Source organism: Mastigoproctus giganteus, chromosome 1 (genome assembly GCF_048544385.1).
Source record: "Mastigoproctus giganteus isolate SK-2022 chromosome 1, ASM4854438v1, whole genome shotgun sequence".
NCBI classification, from domain to species: domain Eukaryota; kingdom Metazoa; phylum Arthropoda; class Arachnida; order Uropygi; family Thelyphonidae; genus Mastigoproctus; species Mastigoproctus giganteus.
In genome coordinates, this window is record NC_143575.1 from 126008183 (window position 1) to 126026702 (window position 18520).

Below are 18520 nucleotides of genomic sequence, written 5' to 3' on the forward strand. Positions count from 1 at the left end.
CACTCCTTATTGCAAGTTTGGTACTGCAAATTGGTTTCTTCTGTAAGCACTGCATCAATGTGGAAGTGCATCTGACAGAAAGGCTACAGTCAGTCAGATACCTAGTACAGTATTGTACTCAGTTGTGTATCATTGTACTGGGTGACCAAAAAGGTATTTCAGATTGCACAACTCATTGTTCTTTGTGATGGATGGAGTTTTGCAGCAGATAACCAATGTTCCACTCCTCTTAAGAAAACACTAGAGAGTATGGTTACAGTGGATTCAGGACTATGATTGCTGGACAATGGAGAATTGGAAAAAGGTTGCCAGTTGTGGCAAATTCTTTATTTCTTTTAATGGGAGAGCTAGAATATAGTGAAAACAATGAGTTCATGAACCCATTCTCCCAGTTGTCAAAAATGCAGGCTGGTGGTGGCAGTGTAATGGTATGGGGAGTGTTTATGGTGCACATTGGGCTTTTTTATACTAGTGGAACAGTGTTTGGATGACATAGGTTATCTGGAAGTTGTTTCCGACCAGGTACATGCCTCCAGTGTAGGGCTTATAATACCAAGATTCTGGGATCCCAGTCATTTTTTTCCAGTATTCAAATCCCGGTATTGATACAAAAATACTGGTTTTTCAGTACTAATTTAAAAAATAATTATCCATGATTTATTCAAATAAAGGTTATTATTAAAATAGACAACAATAAATCATTAATTAATATTGCTAAATTTGCAAATGAGGGATTGTTTTACACAGTACAAATGCAATGGAAACCTGAAAACGGTGTGAAACTGTAAGACAAAATCTTACAAATATTTAGTATTAGTATTAGTAATGGCCGCATGGCGCAAGAAAGCATATGGCTTATGCTGCACCAGCCAAACAAAAACAATGATAAAAAAAAAAATAATAAATAATAATAATTAATAAAAGAAAAGGAAATTAAACCTATCATCCTATGCGCTTCCCTGACCCGAAGGTACTATCCAGATGACCTTTGAATTTCCCCAAACTGTCAGCCTCTACCACACATGTAGGCAACTTATTCCAATAATTTATAACTCACTGACTAAAATAAAACTTCCTGCAGTTCAATCTAAACATTTCCCTCCAATAACTTTAATTTATGTCCCCTAGTTCTAGCATCATTTATAATCTTGAAAATTTCGTCCTCAATCATTTTACTGATGCCTCTCAGAGCCTTAAACACCTCAACCAAATCTCCTCTAAGGTGTCTAGTTTCCAAACTCTGCAACCCATATATTCAAAGTCTTTCCTCATAAGGACTCCCTTTTGCTGGTCTCACCAGGCAAGTTACCCCTCTTTGCACCCTTTCAAGAAGCTCGATGTCTTTCTTTAGGTGCGGCCTCCATACTTGAACACAGTATTCCAAGTGTGGTCTAATCAAAGCCTTATATAATGGGATTATCTCTACTTCCTTGCAACCTGTTTACAATTCTCAGAGAATTTCATGTCTGACCGTATCGTAACACCCAAGTCCCTTTCCTCCATTACTGGGTTTAGTTGAACTCCACCAAGTGAATAAGTTATTTTGGGTTACTGTTTCCCAGGTGTAATACCTTACCCTTTGTTGGATTAAAGCATAGCTGCCATTTTTCTGACCATTCCTGAAGTCTATCTAGGTCTCTCTGAAGAAGCTCAGCTTGACAGTGATCATTAACTACTCTACCAATTTTAACATCATCTGCAAATTTAGACATTATGCCCTCTATCCCCTCATCGATGTCGTTTATGAAAATTAAAAACAACAGTGGTCCTAATACTGATTCTTGGGGAAACCCCACTTCTTACATCAACCCAATCTGAGGAATAGCCATTTATCACAACCTTCTGCCTCCTGCCCTGAAGCCATCCTGCTATCCATCTAAGGATTTTCCCAGTGATTCCAACCTGTTCCAGCTTATAAAGTAACTGCTCATGTGGGACTGAGTCAAAAGCTTTGCTGAAATCTAAATAAACAATGTCGAAATTATTCCCTAAATCCAGCTCGTGAGTGACCCTTTCAAAATAGCGAACCAGATTTGTTAAACATGATTTTTCATTTACAAAACCATGCTGAGTATCCTTGAGAATTTCAATTCGATCCAAATGATCCTGAATTCCACCCTTGATCATTGCCTCCATGATTTTCCCTACCACCGAAGTCAGACTGACATGTCGATAATTTCCCACTTCACTCTTAGAGCCACCCTTATGTATGGGAGATACATTGGCACTTTTCCAATCCAAGGGAATCTCCCCAGAGTCTAGTGATGCTCGCATAATTAGCCTCAATGGTTCAATGCACTCACTTACCGCCTCCCTTAAGATTATAGAGTATATTCCATCAACTCCAGGAGCCTTACTGGCCTGTAGGCTCGAAAGTTTTTTCATTAAATAATCCTGCGAAATATCAATATCATTAATTACATATTTTTCCAACTTCACTCCCACAATTTCCCATTGCCACAAAAGGTTTTTCATTTGTAAATATCGATGCAAAATAACTGTTGAGTTCATCTGCAATGGCAGCTGGTGTATTTAGTACTATCCCCTTTCCCTTACGTAAAGGTCCGATCTGGTTTGTCCTGGTCTTCTTGGCATTTATATGTGTGAAGAATTCCTTATCTCCCCTCTTTGCTCTGTTTGCTAGTGAGTTCTCCTAAACTGCCTTTGCCTGTCGAACCTTTTCTGTGGCTCTGTTACAGATTATCTTGTAGCTGTTATAGGCTTCAGTACATTTTATTGCTCTGTAACCTTTTCATGCCACCTTTTTCTTCTCAAGTAATGTGACAACTTCACTATTCACCCAACTTAGAACCCTCCTCGTGGACTATTTTTTAATGGTAAATACACATTCAAGGCGTCTGTGATTAATAATGTTTTAGAGGCATACCACAGTTCAAATGTATTCATTCTCTGTGTGATATCTACCCAGTTAATAGAGGCCATGTAGTGCCTTAAGGCATTGTAATTTCCTTTTCTGAAATTAAAACCCGTTCCTTTGCATTTTACTACTGCTACCTCTCTCACCATCATCCACCGTAGAACTCTGTGATCACTTCCTACTACTGGTTCCTCTACTGTCAGCTCTGTTATGTCATCTGATTCGCGGGTGATGATGAGGTCTAGAATATTCTTTTTTCTACTACTTTCCCTGACATGCTGATACAAATAACAGTCATCTAGTTGATTTAAAAATTTTGTTCCCCATGTCGAGTTTCCTTCCCATTTACTCCAATCAATTAGAGGCAAATTGAAATCACCCATAATAAGACATTGATGCTTACTTGCCCATTCCATTTGCATGTAGAGGCTTTTGTCATAATCTTCACAATCACCTGGTCTGTAGATTACTCCTACTCGCATTATACCTTTGTTTCCAACTATCTCACATCATACAGATTCTATACTAGCATGTGAAACATCTAAATCCGGGAAAGCTCTCGTCGCACTCAGGCTGCTTCTGATAAGAAGCATTACTCCACCACCCCTTCTATCTACCCTATCCTTCCTAAATACATTATACAAGCCGTACTGAAACTCATCATCCCAAATTTCCGGGTGGCACCACGTGTCCGTAAGCGCTATTATGTCCACATTACTTGTTTTAACCAGGAGTTCGAATTCACTCATTTTATTGACGACACTTCTAACATTACTATATAAACAATTAAGACTTACTCTTCTTGTATATTTAACAACCCTTGAAGTTTTTTAGGCTCTCTTCTCTGGCATTAGCTACCTGCTCACTTGAAATGTTTCTGCCCCCAGAACATCTAGATAATATGTCCATTTGGGGTAACAGATAAGAACTCTGGAGGTATGTGCAAAAGTTACTTTGACCAATATTATCAGATAAATGCGTGTCAGTATTATCCACATCCCCCCCCCAACTAACAGTTTCCCTGAACCTTTAAGGTATCCTCAATAATACTGGCAAAAACTTTTGCACCACCTTTGTTTAAGTGTATCACGTCTCTACAAAAAAATTCCTTCTACCTACAAGTGCGGGCCATGCTGATGGAAATTTCCCCCCTAAAGCCTTGCAGAGTTTTAACATATAATCCTTCCTATCTTGTCTGGGCAGAATTGCAGACACATAGACATTGTGGTCTAGCTCGCAGAATTTCCTCAGCATGGTGCTGTATTTTTCCAACAAATCATCAGATCATGTACGTTTAATGTTATTTGTCCCCACATGAATAATAATATTCTCTTTACCCCCCCCCTTAAAATCTGACAATCTGTTGGTGACATCATTAATAGTTGCCCCCGGCAAACATACCCTGGTTCTACTCCACCTACTCCACAAAAATATTCCTGGTTTCCCTGACAATGGAGTCTCCTAATAAAACAATGTCCTTTTTAACCAGAGTAGTTTGCACTTGGTTTTTCTGTTTTGAGGCCCGAATCGGGTGTGCATCACTTGGTAGATTGTTGTAGTCTTGAGTCCCTGACAAGCTCCCAGTTGCATTCTTGAGGGCAAGCATCTGTTTCTTCAGGGACTCAAATTGTTCCATCAGTGCACCAAATTGTAATTTAAGATCGGTGCACTCCTTACATTGATCACAAAGATATATATTTCTCTTAGTAAGTGCTGTGTGTGGAAGTAAAGCAGGAATAATGAAAACATCATTATGAAAATATTTCCACTAGTGGCAGTAGGCCTGGTAGTGCAATTAAGGAATACGGTGAAAAATGATATGGCAGCTACGGAAGGGTTAAAATTAAAAGCTTCTGAACAATAGTTTAATCCCTCTATTACATCTCAAACAAAAGGTTTGATGTTCTCTGCCGATATTTATTTCGCCAGGGCCCAGAGAAGATTGTTGTCGGCTATCGGAAATTGATTGATGAAAAGAGAAAGTCAACACTGTTCAAATATTTCCACAACAGTAATTTCTTCATTGTGTATTTTATGTCAGAGGTTCCGAAAGTTTCTCGGTTCGTGGCACCTTTAATGTCTCAGTAATTTTTTCAAGGTGCACCCAGACCAAAAGAAATACCTAACAGTTTCGTTTAATAGTTAGGTCCAAACAACTTAATAAGAAATGCTGAAACTATGAACTACCTCGAGCTAGTAGTTCGCGTGGTGTCCGACAGATGTCGAGTATCGCTGTGTTTCCCTCGAAAATTTAAAATATTCCGTGGCGCAGTGTAAGAACCGCTGTTTTATGCAATAAACATTTAATTCCATAATTATTTTCATTATGTTTTACATTATATATAGTTAAAAAGTTATTTAAAAGGTATTTTTAAAATTCTTTATGGACATTCCACAAGGTCAAGGACCAATTATAATTTTTCCTATTGGTTATGATATTCGATTAACACGTTTCCGTTTTGCACAATGCGCTCGTGGGATGAATTAATCACTTTAATCAAGGCCCGCTTGTAATTAGGTTTAACACATTCACACTGGGGTGTTTATTTAACATGAAACCTAAGAGACAGATAGACTCATGACTTTTATTTCCCAAATGATGACTGTTTTTTTTCATAATTTAGTTCATTTAAGTGACAAATAACACAGTATGTGCAAGAAAAACGAGTTGTCATTTGTTTTTCGTGAAAATTTGATAGCGACCCCCACCGGTGACTCACCCCGCCCCCATGTGGCCCTAAGTATTGTCAATAAGTACTAGTGAGTCGCCAATGTACACGCTCGAATTACTTCCTGGTACCGCTACGAGCATTGTTTTCCAATTTGTTCGTACTCTGTGAGACTGACAATAGTTATTGCCCCCATATTGACTTCATTTCAAATACGTGCACATGTGGAGAACATTTCGTTTATCACTAATGTAAAGATTGAGGTAAACTCTTTAGATATTGCAAATTTTCGTTTATCGTATTTATAGATACCTATTTCTAAAAAGTTTTGAAATGAACCTCCTCCTCTTTTTATGGAAAACGAGCTAAAGATGAATGTTTGATGAATAGAAGTGATAGTGATGATTCAGATGTACCTCTTTTGAAAGAAAAAGGTGCCCAAAAACATGATGAAAATTGTCCAGGACATTGAGAACAGAGTTGGACTTGTGGACAAAAGAGAAGCCACAATATTTCTTTAGTGATGAATCTGACGACGGGTCAGAATTAGATGATTTAGATATACATTCCAATTACAATGATGGTGATGATAAGATCCAAACCTCAGAAGAATCTGATGAAAGTGATGAATATCATGAAATCAGTGATGAAAATAATGACCAAAATTCTCAAGTAATCTCCAATGCATCTAAGTCTGAAAATGTTATTTGGCAAGAGGTAGGAAAAACTAAAATTTCAATTAATGAATATAATAAAGATGCTGAAATCCTTGTTGATGTTGATTTGAACCAACTTTGCCATATATACAAACTGTTTCTAACTGACGATATCCTTCAGATGATGGTTACTGAAACCAACAGATATGCACAGTACTGTTTGTCATCAGCAGCTAGTAATATATGAGAACCCAAAAAGAAGAAAGCAGATTGGAGGCCAACCACTGAACCAGAAATGGAAAAATTTCGTGGAATATTATTGATAATGGGAATTGTTCATGTCCCAGATATATATGATTACATTGGTCAAAAAAAGATTTATACTCGAATAATCTGATTAGGAAATCTGAGTAGAGATCATTTCCTAGGTCTGCTGAAATATTGGCATTTCTCTGACAATGAAACTGCCAATGGACAAGACCATCTCAACAAAATCAGAATTTTTTTATATAAAGCCAGTAGGAATTTTCAAAGCGTGTTAAAGCCAGGAAAAAACTTGGTCCTTGATGAAAGTTTGATCCCTTGGTGTGGGAGGCTACTCTTTCAGCAGTATATCCCTAACAAATCTCATAAATTTGGGATCAAATTTTATAAATTGTTTGCCCAAGGGATATACTCATGAAATCTCTATTTATACCAGAAAGGGTGATTCAGTGGAAGGTAAAGGACATTCCCATGCAGTCTCAATGAAACTGATGGCTAATCTGCTCAATGAAGGATGTATTTTTATTCGGATAATTTTTAAACAAGTTTCCCTCTAGCGCAAGAGTTATTAGAAAAGAAAACCTTTCTCTGTGGGACTCAAAGAAGCAATCGAAAAGGAATACCAAGGAATATTACAGGGAAAAAAATGAAACAGGGAGAATAACAAAGGAGTGAAAATCATGAAATGGATCCATAAATGATGCTAACAACATGCAAAACTCATCAGTGTAAAATTATTGAGACAGGAAAGAACAAGAGAAAGGGAGAAAAAATCAAGAAACCCGAGGTTATTATCAGCTGCAATCAAGCAAAGAAGGGAGTGGATATATCTGACCAAATGGTGTCATATTATTGTAGCCTGCATAAAACCGTAAAATGGTATAAAAAAGCTGCAATGGAGATCATCTTTGGTACTGTGCTAGTTAATGCATTGGTGGTACAGAGTAAATTTGGGACTAATAATTGTCTATCCATCCTTCAATTCCGAGAAAGTATAATATATTCAGTTTATTGAATAGCGAGACTACTACAAAAGTAACAAAAGCACCCGGCAGAGTTCATACTTTTTGTAAAATGGAAGGTCAAGCAAGGAAAGTTAGGAAACGTTGCAGGGAGTGTTACAAAACAATTTCTGAAAAAGGAAAGAAAGAAGCAGACAGGAAGGCAAAAAAATTAAGCCATTTTGTCAAGATTGTGAAAATCAACTTGCTTTGTGTCTAGAATGCTTCAACAAAATTCACTGTAAACAAAAATAATTATATTTGAAATAAAAACTGTCAACTGTTGGTTCCTTTTTCTATTCTAACTACTATGATTTTGTATACCCCACAAAAACCTCAGTAAATAAAAAATATTGATCCTGGGCTGACACTTGGTAGATAATGGAGGGCTGACACTTGGTAGATAATGGAGGGCTGGTGAATCCGATAAAATGCTTAAACACCGGGTGCTTAATGCCAAAACTGAAATGAGACACCCGTGGGTTGCAACGTCCGATGATAATTAGCTGCAGCGACCCACCGGTGAATCGCTTTGCTCAGTGGACATTAGAGCAGCGATCCACTGGTGGGTCGCCCATCGTTAATGTGTTAATTTAATCATGATTTTTTTTCTAATTGTGTGATAATTAACAGACATTTCTGGAATTTTTTGCAGAGAATTTAAAGGAAACATTTTCAACAACAGGTATTAGGAAGTTTGGCTATGTAGATGTAGTAGATGAAACACAAATTGCTGAACTATTGTCAGGGTCAAATTGATCACACACAACTAACACATGGTTAAAGTTCTTTTACAGTTTTATTCTCCATATCTGATTTTATTATACCATTTAACTTGGCACACTACAATTTTTGATGTTGATGCCCCATAAAAATTCGTAATCAGACACGCAGCCAGCATGTCTGATTAAGATTTTCATTCATTACCTTATATTCATGAAAGGGGTGTAAGTGTAAATTTACACTAATCATAAACTATAAGACTATAAAAATTTACTATCTTTTGATTGACTGGGTATTACTATCAAAATTTAATAGTAATACCAGCATTGATATCCAACACTAGTGTGGAAGAAAAGTGAAACACTTATATAACACAAATCTAATGGGAGAAATTAATTCTACAGTGCTTGGCAAGATACAGTTCTGCAATAAGTACAGTATTAAGATACCTTAACATTCAAAATAAAATTAAATCATAAAAATAAGAAAAACAAAGCATTCATCACCAGTAGTGTCAATTCACAACTCCTAGCCTATGGAGGTGCACTCATCTGCAAAATGAAGAATGCCTCCACAATAAATGAAATTAAATAAGAATTGGGAACCCACAAGCACCATCTCAGAGAACACCAGCACTTCTGTGCTCCAAAAGGAATTGTTTGGTTGGATAGCAGTCAGTGACTGAAATATGATGCTTTTAAGGTCAGTGGTTTCAAAAGGAGTTGTTGACCTTTGGCTGGATAATAGTCAATGGCTGAGGCATTCTTGTTGTTGTGGAGCTTTTTGAGTTCACAAATCCTTTGGTGGGGAGAGTCATACATTCCACTGCAGCGGATGACTGTTGCTTTGTTTCTAAAAAGGAACACTAATTAGTGTTCCTTTTCAGACATGTTAGCATATATGTATGTTGCACCTGTTGTCCATCTATCTATCTGCATCTAACAGCTGAACTCCCAGTGGACATGAAATCTTTCATGAAATTTTATATTTTGCTCTGTTAGAATGATTTGTCGAGCCTTCTCAATTTTCATTAAAATCAAACCAGTAGAAATCTGACAGTATTCTTTATTTTATTTTTATTTTTTTCGTACATATCACATAGGGTACTGTATATTGTAGTGAAAGTACTGGATATGTTTGTTGTTATGCATTGATTGTTGATTGTTTTGAAAATTAATTTTCTTGGTTTCTGCATAAAAAATTTTTTTTGTTGCTGATTTTTTTTTTTTTTTTTCTTTTTGCTCTAAATCATGAATTATTACTGTTTGCTAACACATCAGAAATGTAAGGCACTGCATTAATTAACTAGACTTATTTGTACAAATTGATAGTAAATATAATCTAAAAAAAATTAGACAATTTTTAAATAATTTTCTTTGTTGGAAACTTAGTAGGAAAAAAAAGTTACCTGTATGAAAGGGAAAGCAACAACATTAATTTTATTAAATGTTAATATGACTTATATAGAGGAGGAAGGAGGACAGCCACAACAACAAGAAACTTCAGATATTCCAGAAGAAGTGCAAGGGTTCATTTTTTCCAAGCTAAAGTAAGTTAATAGTAAACTTTAATAATACTATTTTAATTTATTTTAGGTTAATAGTAAATTTAACTTGTAGTCACAGACCAAAAATATAAATCACTCATGTGCATTTCTGAAAAGCTACCATTGATATCAGAACATCAGTACTAAACATATGGTATGTGGGTAAATAATTAGAGCTGAATAAGTATGGCTGTTTCCAGTTATAAGCAGAGCAAAAAAAAGTAATAAAAAAACTGTGTGTGTGTGTTGAATACCAAGTTTTCTTTAGACTTTTTTGGCTATAATTCATTTTACAGAAATTACAAATGTGTTAATAATATATTGATTACCTTTCTTACTTTATGTTATTGTAAAGTAAGTTTTTGAAAATTACAGAAGACTGATTGACAAGGTCTGTTTTCTCTTTGAAATACTTTTCTCGTTATCCAAAATACTTTTGCTATCCTTGAAATTAGATTCTTTGCCCTAATTTGATGGTGGTTGTTTTGCTATGAATTGGCCTAATTAAACTCAAAAACAGAAGACAAAAAATTGTAAGATAGAATGGAAGTTATTCTTGAAGTGCCTGTAATGAACTTTTGTATAAGGAAAAGATGTGATAATTTGTAACTCTCTGTAGTTTACAAGTTAATAAACAGTACTAAAATAATGCAGTGAAAGTAAACAAATGGTAGTAGTAATAGCAAATCATGCAAGAAAGCAAGCTTATATAGCAACAGCAAAAAAAAAAAAAAAACCTTACATAGTTAACCAGTCCATACCCTCCAAGAATCTGTCTAGTTCTTCCTTCAATTTATTCAACCTATCCACTTACACAACAACAGATGAAGCCTGTTCCAATAATCAAGCACCGAATGGCTGAAGGCAAACTTCCACATATCAATCCTGCAACCATTCTTCCTCAGCTTGAATTTATGCCCCTCATATGTATAGTCTCAGCAAGTGGAAGAATGCCATTAACATTCAGCTTACTCAATCCACTCAAGGCTTTAAACACCTCAATAAGATCTCCCCACAGGTGTCTAGTCTTAAGACACTGCAATTTGCAGAACTTAGCCTTTCTAGTTAACAGCACCCTTTGGTTTCCTTCACCAGTCTGGTTGCACTTCTCTGCATCCATTCCAGATGATATACATCCTTCCTAAAGTGAGGCCTCCAGTACTCAAGATGCGGCCTAACTGTGGCCTAATACAAAAAGGATAATCACCTCCTTATCCCTGCTAGCAAAGTTTCTGTATATCATTGACATGACCCTGTGAGCTGTCCTGGCAGCATTTTTGTACTGCTAAGACAATTTCATGTCTGACTTCACAATTACTCCCACGTCTTTTTCATTCTCCACTACCCTGATTGTAGTACCACACAGTTGATAGGTTACTCTGGAGTTTCTGCTACCCATATGCAGTACCTTGCATTTGTCAATGTGAAACTTCAACTGCCATTTCTCAGCCCATCAACCCAATTTTCGTAGATCTTGTTGCAGTATGTCATGTACAGTTCAAACGTAATCATAATCCCCAAAATATTTCTCTCTCTCATTCTTTTCTTGCTCTCCCCCTCTCCATTCACTGGGAACAACTGAAATTCCGAAGGATCAAAATATTAAATGCAAAATGATCAGGTATATAGTTTTAGATGCTACTAAACATTTCATATCTTTAATTACCTGTGGTTCGAGATTCAAACCAAATTGGATAGCCAAAGAATTGATGAAATTTGTATCAGAAAAGAGTGAGTTGATTCCAAACGAAGTGCTTACTCAATCTGAAACATAAATTGGTTTGTAATCAATTTCTACAAGGAATGAGACAGGTTAAGGCAGATTATGAATGGGATCTAGCAAAGAGGTCCAAGAGAGAGAAACAAATTTGTTTTTGTGTACAGTAGTAAAAGGAAAAGAATGCAGAGAAACCAATACCAGTATTGATGGTTGAACAGGTACTTTTTATCTATGCTTACACAAGAAAATCTGCATGTTCGAAGTAGAGATGGCTCTTTGACCATCTGAGAGTTATTGGAATGCATTAGTGATAATTGTAAATGTACTAAGTGATTATAGCCCAAGGATCCTCTGGTAACTTATTCAGTTAGGCTGAAAGAAAGGATAAGGAGGTCACTAAAACTATTATGTATAATGGAGGCATCCTTTGACTCAACTGAAGTTTCAGCTGACTGGAGAGGTACAGAAGTCTCTTGCATGCACAAAGGGCCTGATTGTGATTTGAGGAAACAGAGATGAAAGGCAGTCTACATTTTTTGTAAGAAAAAAATTGTGGAATCCATGATAGCATCATGGACCCTACACTTCAGTTATGGGTTCCACCTCTTCATATACATAATATTATAAATTACTGGAATAAGTTATCTACGTGGGTGATAGAGGCTTAGGTTGTCCATTTTCTTTTCTCTTTTTTATTAATTTATTTTTAATTTATTTTTTGTTATTTTATTATTGTTATTTATTCATTTTTTTATTATTATTTTTTTATTTATTTATTTTTATTTTTTATCTGGGGCAGCATAAGACATGCTTCCTTGCACCATGTGGCCATTGCTAATAATAATAAATATAAAAAAATTCATGAAATGGAATTGATGATTAATAATGTAGTCTTTGTAAACACGCAGATAATTGGAATTATAGGAATGAACCTTATCCATTGCCTTGTGAAAATTTTGTTTTAATTAAACTGGAAAGTAGTAGTAGTAGTGACATGTGATGCAAGAAAGCAAATGTATGAGCTTGTGCAGCATCAGCCAAAAAAAAAAAAAAATCACACCATTCCCTCCAAATGCCTGTCAAGTTCCTCCTTAAATTTATTTAACTTATCAACTTCCACAACGACAGATGGAAGTTTGTTCCAGCAATTAACCACCCACTGGCAAAAGGCAAATTTCCACACATCTATTTTACATCTGTCTTTTCTTAATTTGAATTTACGCCCCCTTAGGTTCGTAATCTGAACAAGTGGAAGGATCCCATCAGAATTCAGCGTGCTCAACCCATTTACGGCCTTATACACTTCAATCAGATCACATGACCTGCCCTGGCAGCCTGTCTGCATTGCTCAGAAAACTTCATATCTGACTGCACAATTACTCCCAGGTCTTTTTCATTTTCTACCACCTTAAGTGTAGTACCACACAGTTGGTATGTTTCTCTGGGGTTACTACCCATATGCAGTACTTTGCATTTGTCAAAATTAAACTTCAGTTGCCACTTCTTAGCCCATCTGCCCAAATTATCTTGATCCTGTTGCAGTAGCACACTGCCATTACTGTCATTAACAACCTTGGCAACCTTTGTATCATCTGCAAACTTCAACATTAAGCCTGATATACCTTCATCAATATCATTGATAAATATACAAAACAACAGTGGACCCAACACCGAACCCTGTGGGACTCCACTAATAACATTAGTCCATGAAGAGCAGCACCCATTGATTACCACCCTCTGTCTTCTCCCACTTAACCATCCTTTTATCCATTGTAGCAACTTATCCTTAATACCATTCTGCTCCAATTTGTACAATAGTCTTCCATGCGCAACAGTGTCAAAAGCTTTCCTGAAATCCAAATATATGATATCAAAATTATTTTTTGCATACAGTTCCTTTGTAACCACATCATAATATTCTATCAAATTTGTCAGACAAGACTTTCCCTTAACAAACCCATCATGTGTCTGAATTATTGCTGACGTCTTGTCTAGATGATCCTGTAATGCATCTTTAACCAGTGACTCCATTATTTTACACGGAACAGAAGTTAAACTAACTGGTCTGTATTTGTGTCACCCTTCGATCCCCCCTTTGTGAATTAGAGATATACTTGCACATCACCAATCTTTGGGACCTCTTCTGAGTCCAAGGATGCCCTGATAATCATGGCTAAGGGTTTGCTTACTTCCTTTGCCGCCTCCTTTAATATAACTGGATTGATCCCATCCACCCCAGGTGCCTTTCTTATGTTTAACTTAAACAATTTCTCCTCCACTTTGCTCTTAGTTATTACGAAATCTTTAAGCACCCTTACAATTTGATAACCTTCTGGCATTTTCCTTATGTGTGAATGTATATGCAAAATACTCATTCAGTTTCAAATACAGATATATACAGTTATACCCAGATATTTATTAACAAATAAAGTACAAATAAAATAAAATATAAGTACAAAAAAAAAAAAAAAAAATTAGCTTTCGGAACACGAAAGCTACTGGGTTTTTTTTTGTACTTATATTTTATTTTATTTGTACTTTATTTGTTAATAAATATCTGGGTATAACTGTATATATCTGTATTTGAAACTATGGACCCCAGTACTCCAGGCCCATTTGTCACTACTCATTCAGTTTGTTTGCTATCTAAGGAGGATCATCAACAGCCGAACCATCGATATCCAGTGGACCAATCAGATTCGTCCCCTTTCTTTTAGAGTTTATATAAGTAAAGAAATCTTTCTGTTTTTCTTAGCATCCTTTGCCAAAGATTTCTTGTAATCTGCCTTCGCCTGCTTAACCTCCTTTGTGACTTGATTACAGACTAGCTTATATCTGCCATAGGCTTCTGTGTCGCCTGATAATTTATATGCATCCCATGCATTTTTCTTCTCTGTCATGAGTCTCATTAGTTCATTTGATAACCATTTAGGCCTAAAAAATATTTCTTAATAGGTATGAAAATTTGAGTAACTTTCACGATTAATTCCTTGAATGCTTCTCACTTTGAATTTGGTGTGCTAACATCATTGGTTGATCCCACTGTACAGAATTTAAAAACTGTCTGAGACCACTGTACTCACCTTTACGGAAGCAAAAACCCTTTCCTTTTCTACTGATGGTAATTATATATTTAAGTAAATCCTACATCAGTACACTGTGATCACTGTCATCTAATGGTTCCTTTATCTGCAAATTCTTAATGCATGAATAATCAATGCTAATTATCAAATCATGGATATTACTCTCTCTGGTTGCCTCTCAAACATGTTGCTGTAGAAAACAATTCAATAAATCCACAAAAGTCTTACTAGTGTGTGAGTGACCACCCACAAGTTCCAGTTAAAATCCCCCATTATAAGACATTCTGGTTTACTAGCCCACTATTTCTCTGTACCATTGTTCATTGTACTCATTCGAGTCATTAGGCCTATAACACACTCCTACTCTTATTTTTTGCTTTCGCAGTGCTTTTGTCACACCAAACTGACTTAACAGTGTACTGTTTATCTGTATCAACTGGATGCACTTCTTTTGATTGTTTTTCTTAATTAACAGCGTGACACCTCCTGCCTTTCTATCCTTTCTGTACACATTGTACTCCCCAAATTTCAATTCTGCATTCCTAATATCTGTGTGACACCACGATATCCCAACAATATCCGCCTTTGATGTCTTGACCAACATTTCAAATTCATCAAATTTATTTACTATACTTCCCATTGGTATACATGCATGTATTCTTAGTTACCCTAACACATCCCATATACCCACATGTTTCACGATGACTGCCATCAGTCCCTGAAACTCCCAGTACCCCTCGCTACAGGCCACTGCTTATTCTAATAGAAGTAGTGCAAGAATCACCTTCACCTCTTCCTGCAGCTACTTTTAACCTTTTAGTCTCTGAACTCCCTGAAGCTAACAGTTTTCTGACCCACTTAACACTGCCTCGATAGCATCAGCAAATATTCTTGCATCCTTTCTGTTTAAGTGTATTCCATCCCTGTAGAAGCAGTCTCTCCTGTTAACAAGCACAGACCATGCTGAAAAGCATTCTGTGCTTTGAGCCTTGCACATTCCCTCCAGGGCCGAATTTATTGACAAGGCTCATCATGTACTCCCCCCATCATGTCTGGGCAGAATTGCAGACACTTTCCAATTTAAACCCTAACTCACAATTTTTTTGCAACATTGACCTGTATTTGTTAAGTAAATCTGCAGATCTCCTACTCTTAATGTCATTGGTGCCAACGTGTACAACAGTATCACCTTTTATGCCCTTAAAAGATGATATATGCTTTACAACATCATCAACTTTTTCCCCTGGCTGACATACCCTGGTCCTATTCCATTTATCCTTTTTACACAATATATTATCCGTCTCCCTGACAATAGAGTCACCAACAATAACTAGTTCCTTTGGGACCAGCGCATTCTGTCTTGGAGATTGCTGCTATGTTGCCTTGATGCCCAGGAGTGAGCTCTGGCATTGAGTTGGGTAGCTGAGAGCTTGATGGGCCCCTCATATTTATTTCTTCGAGGGCATCTACCCTACACCTCAAGCTCTCATAGACGCCCAGTAGAACGCTAAGTTGGTGCCTAATTTCTAGACACTCTCTGCACCTGCCACACACAAAGACATCCTCCTTGACTAGATCATGTTCTGTTGCAGAGAGCGGCTAACATTTCACAAGTTGCACATTTTTTAGGCTGTGATGCGTTGGAGAATTGCCCTCCCCCCCAGTTCTCCTCCGAGTCACAGCACTCCTGCCACTTTGTGCCCATTGCTTTGCTGCTCTAGTCTGTGCCATTATATTTTAAATTAATAAGATCAATAAATTTAATTATTTAATTGTCAATACAGGTATACCTTCGAACAGCACGGGTTTCGCTATAACATGGTTTAAAAGTTGAAAAAAAATTAACTGCTTTACGCACCAATACATTTGATATGTATGTATGTATGTATTATAATGCTAGCACGTAGTCCAATGTGTTATGGATTCAAGGCCACGCTGACTGTTGTCACAATTCCCATTATATAGGACTCTGCTAGCATTCATACATTAGTAAACACTCTAGATTCCATGTGGTGAGGTCATTGACTGTGCATAAGCTCTACAAATATTTTTTGCTGTGTATTTTTATTAAAGATTATTTTTTAAAAACGTTACAGCTTTATTTGCAAATATGAGTGGAAAGAAGAAATGTAATGGCACTGAGTGTTCTTCTAGATCCAAACATCGAACAAGGTATAAAAGTAAGGCAGGCATTGCAAAATGACATTTGATGTTATAAAGAGATGTATGCAGATAAAAAGAAGAAGAAACTGTGCAAACTAAGCTGATCAGTTATTTTTCAAAATAAAAATACAGTACATACTTCACTTATATTCTTTTGGTATGTACATAATGCAATAAAAATCATTTGTACTGTATTTATTAGTATTTTTCATTTTTATCATTTTAGCTACGTCAGGCCTGACGTACTCGGCTATGTCAGGCCTGTACAATTTTTTCTTTGCAAGAACTTCGTGTGCATCAATTTATAGTAAACAAGCACCTATATATTTTTGCAATTCGACCCATATAACCAAATTGTCCAAACGCATTACATTAAAATACATACCAATAATACCTCGATCAGCGCGGTTTCACATAGCACAGTATTTTTTGGTACGAATTAACAGGAATACCTATGCGAGGTATTCCTGTACTACGTTATCTAATAGAATCCTAAATGCAGTGATGCATATTACGCTACGTAATTTTATGTTAGAGCTACCACAATTAAAAATTTGAATTCCCTACCACTCTATACAAAAACAATTGCTGCAAGATTTGAACAAAACAATGGTTTTATGTATATTAAGTAGTAATCTACAAAAACTCTTTATCTAAATTAAAAATAAAAATAACCATCGTAACTAAAACTATAAAACTACATATAAAATACAATATAAAATAACAATTAGGTAAATAAAATGGCAAACACTTATCGCTTTTTTGGAGCCTGTAATTTTTAAAGAGTCAGTGCCCTCCCAGGTGTAAGTGTACTTCCCTCGTGCAATTCGTAGTAATAAATAAATAAATTTCCTGTTTATACTCCGGCATGACAACCAAGTCAGTAGAGTTTACAATAAATAAAACAACAATATCGTCAATACAAATGTATTTATCGTATTTAGTAGTCACGGGCTTGAACCTCGGTCCACTCAAAGAACACGTGCTCTGCACTCTCGCTCCTGACCACTCGGCTACGTCAGGCCTGTACAATTATTGGTGGCTATGTGCAGTGCTTCAAGCCATGAGTGCTGGTGATAATCACGTAAATAGTCGACAATTTCAATATCCTGTCAGGGATCAAGATTGTGCTGCTCAGCCCAATAATGCTTGGTGGCTGCGGAGCGTTCAAAATTAGCAGCAGAGCCACCTCATGCTCCGAAACCCGATCTTTCAATCTTCTACTAAACTCACCTACATAACACACTCCACAATCTGGACACATAATGCAGTATATGGAACCACTCTGTAGGAAAGGAGGAACAGGTGTTTTCACCTTAGGAATAATAGATTGTTATTTCCTCCCCAGAAGTTGCGCACATCATATATGATGGAGATGCAAAATCCTAACAAGATGTACCAAACCACTAATTTTCAATGCACCGCAGTCGTCGAGCAGCACAATCTTGAGCCCCAACGGGATATTGAAATCGTCGACCAGCTGACTTGTGCTATTGTAACCATCAATATATACTGAAGTACACCATTCACTGACTAGCTGATGAAGAGGCACTTTGCTTCGAAAGCTTCTATGTATTTTTACGCTTTTATTATATTATATTTTAACACTTTTATCTTATTGTATTTTAATGCTTTTATCTTATTGTATTTTAATGCTTTTATCTTATTTTATCTCTGTTTTATCTTATGTATATATCATTTTTATTTTAATAAATTTATTTTAACCAGTTAGTCAGTAGTCGCAAGAAACTTAGATGATATGCAACCTGACGCACAAGGCCTGTTTTCCAACATGAAAATTATTTGGAATAAACTCT

The 18520-nt window shown here is 36.3% G+C and overlaps 1 protein-coding gene across 1 annotated transcript in view; it reads left to right on the plus strand.

Annotated features, from left to right (window-relative positions):
- Uggt (UDP-glucose-glycoprotein glucosyltransferase) overlaps positions 1-18520 on the plus strand; it is an 820111-nt gene that overhangs the window by 125773 nt on the left and 675818 nt on the right. Inside the window, exon 8 of the mRNA XM_090386735.1 lies at positions 9659-9740. Within this exon, the coding sequence (XP_090242861.1) occupies positions 9659-9740 (82 nt within the window). The remainder of the gene's footprint in view (positions 1-9658; positions 9741-18520) is intronic.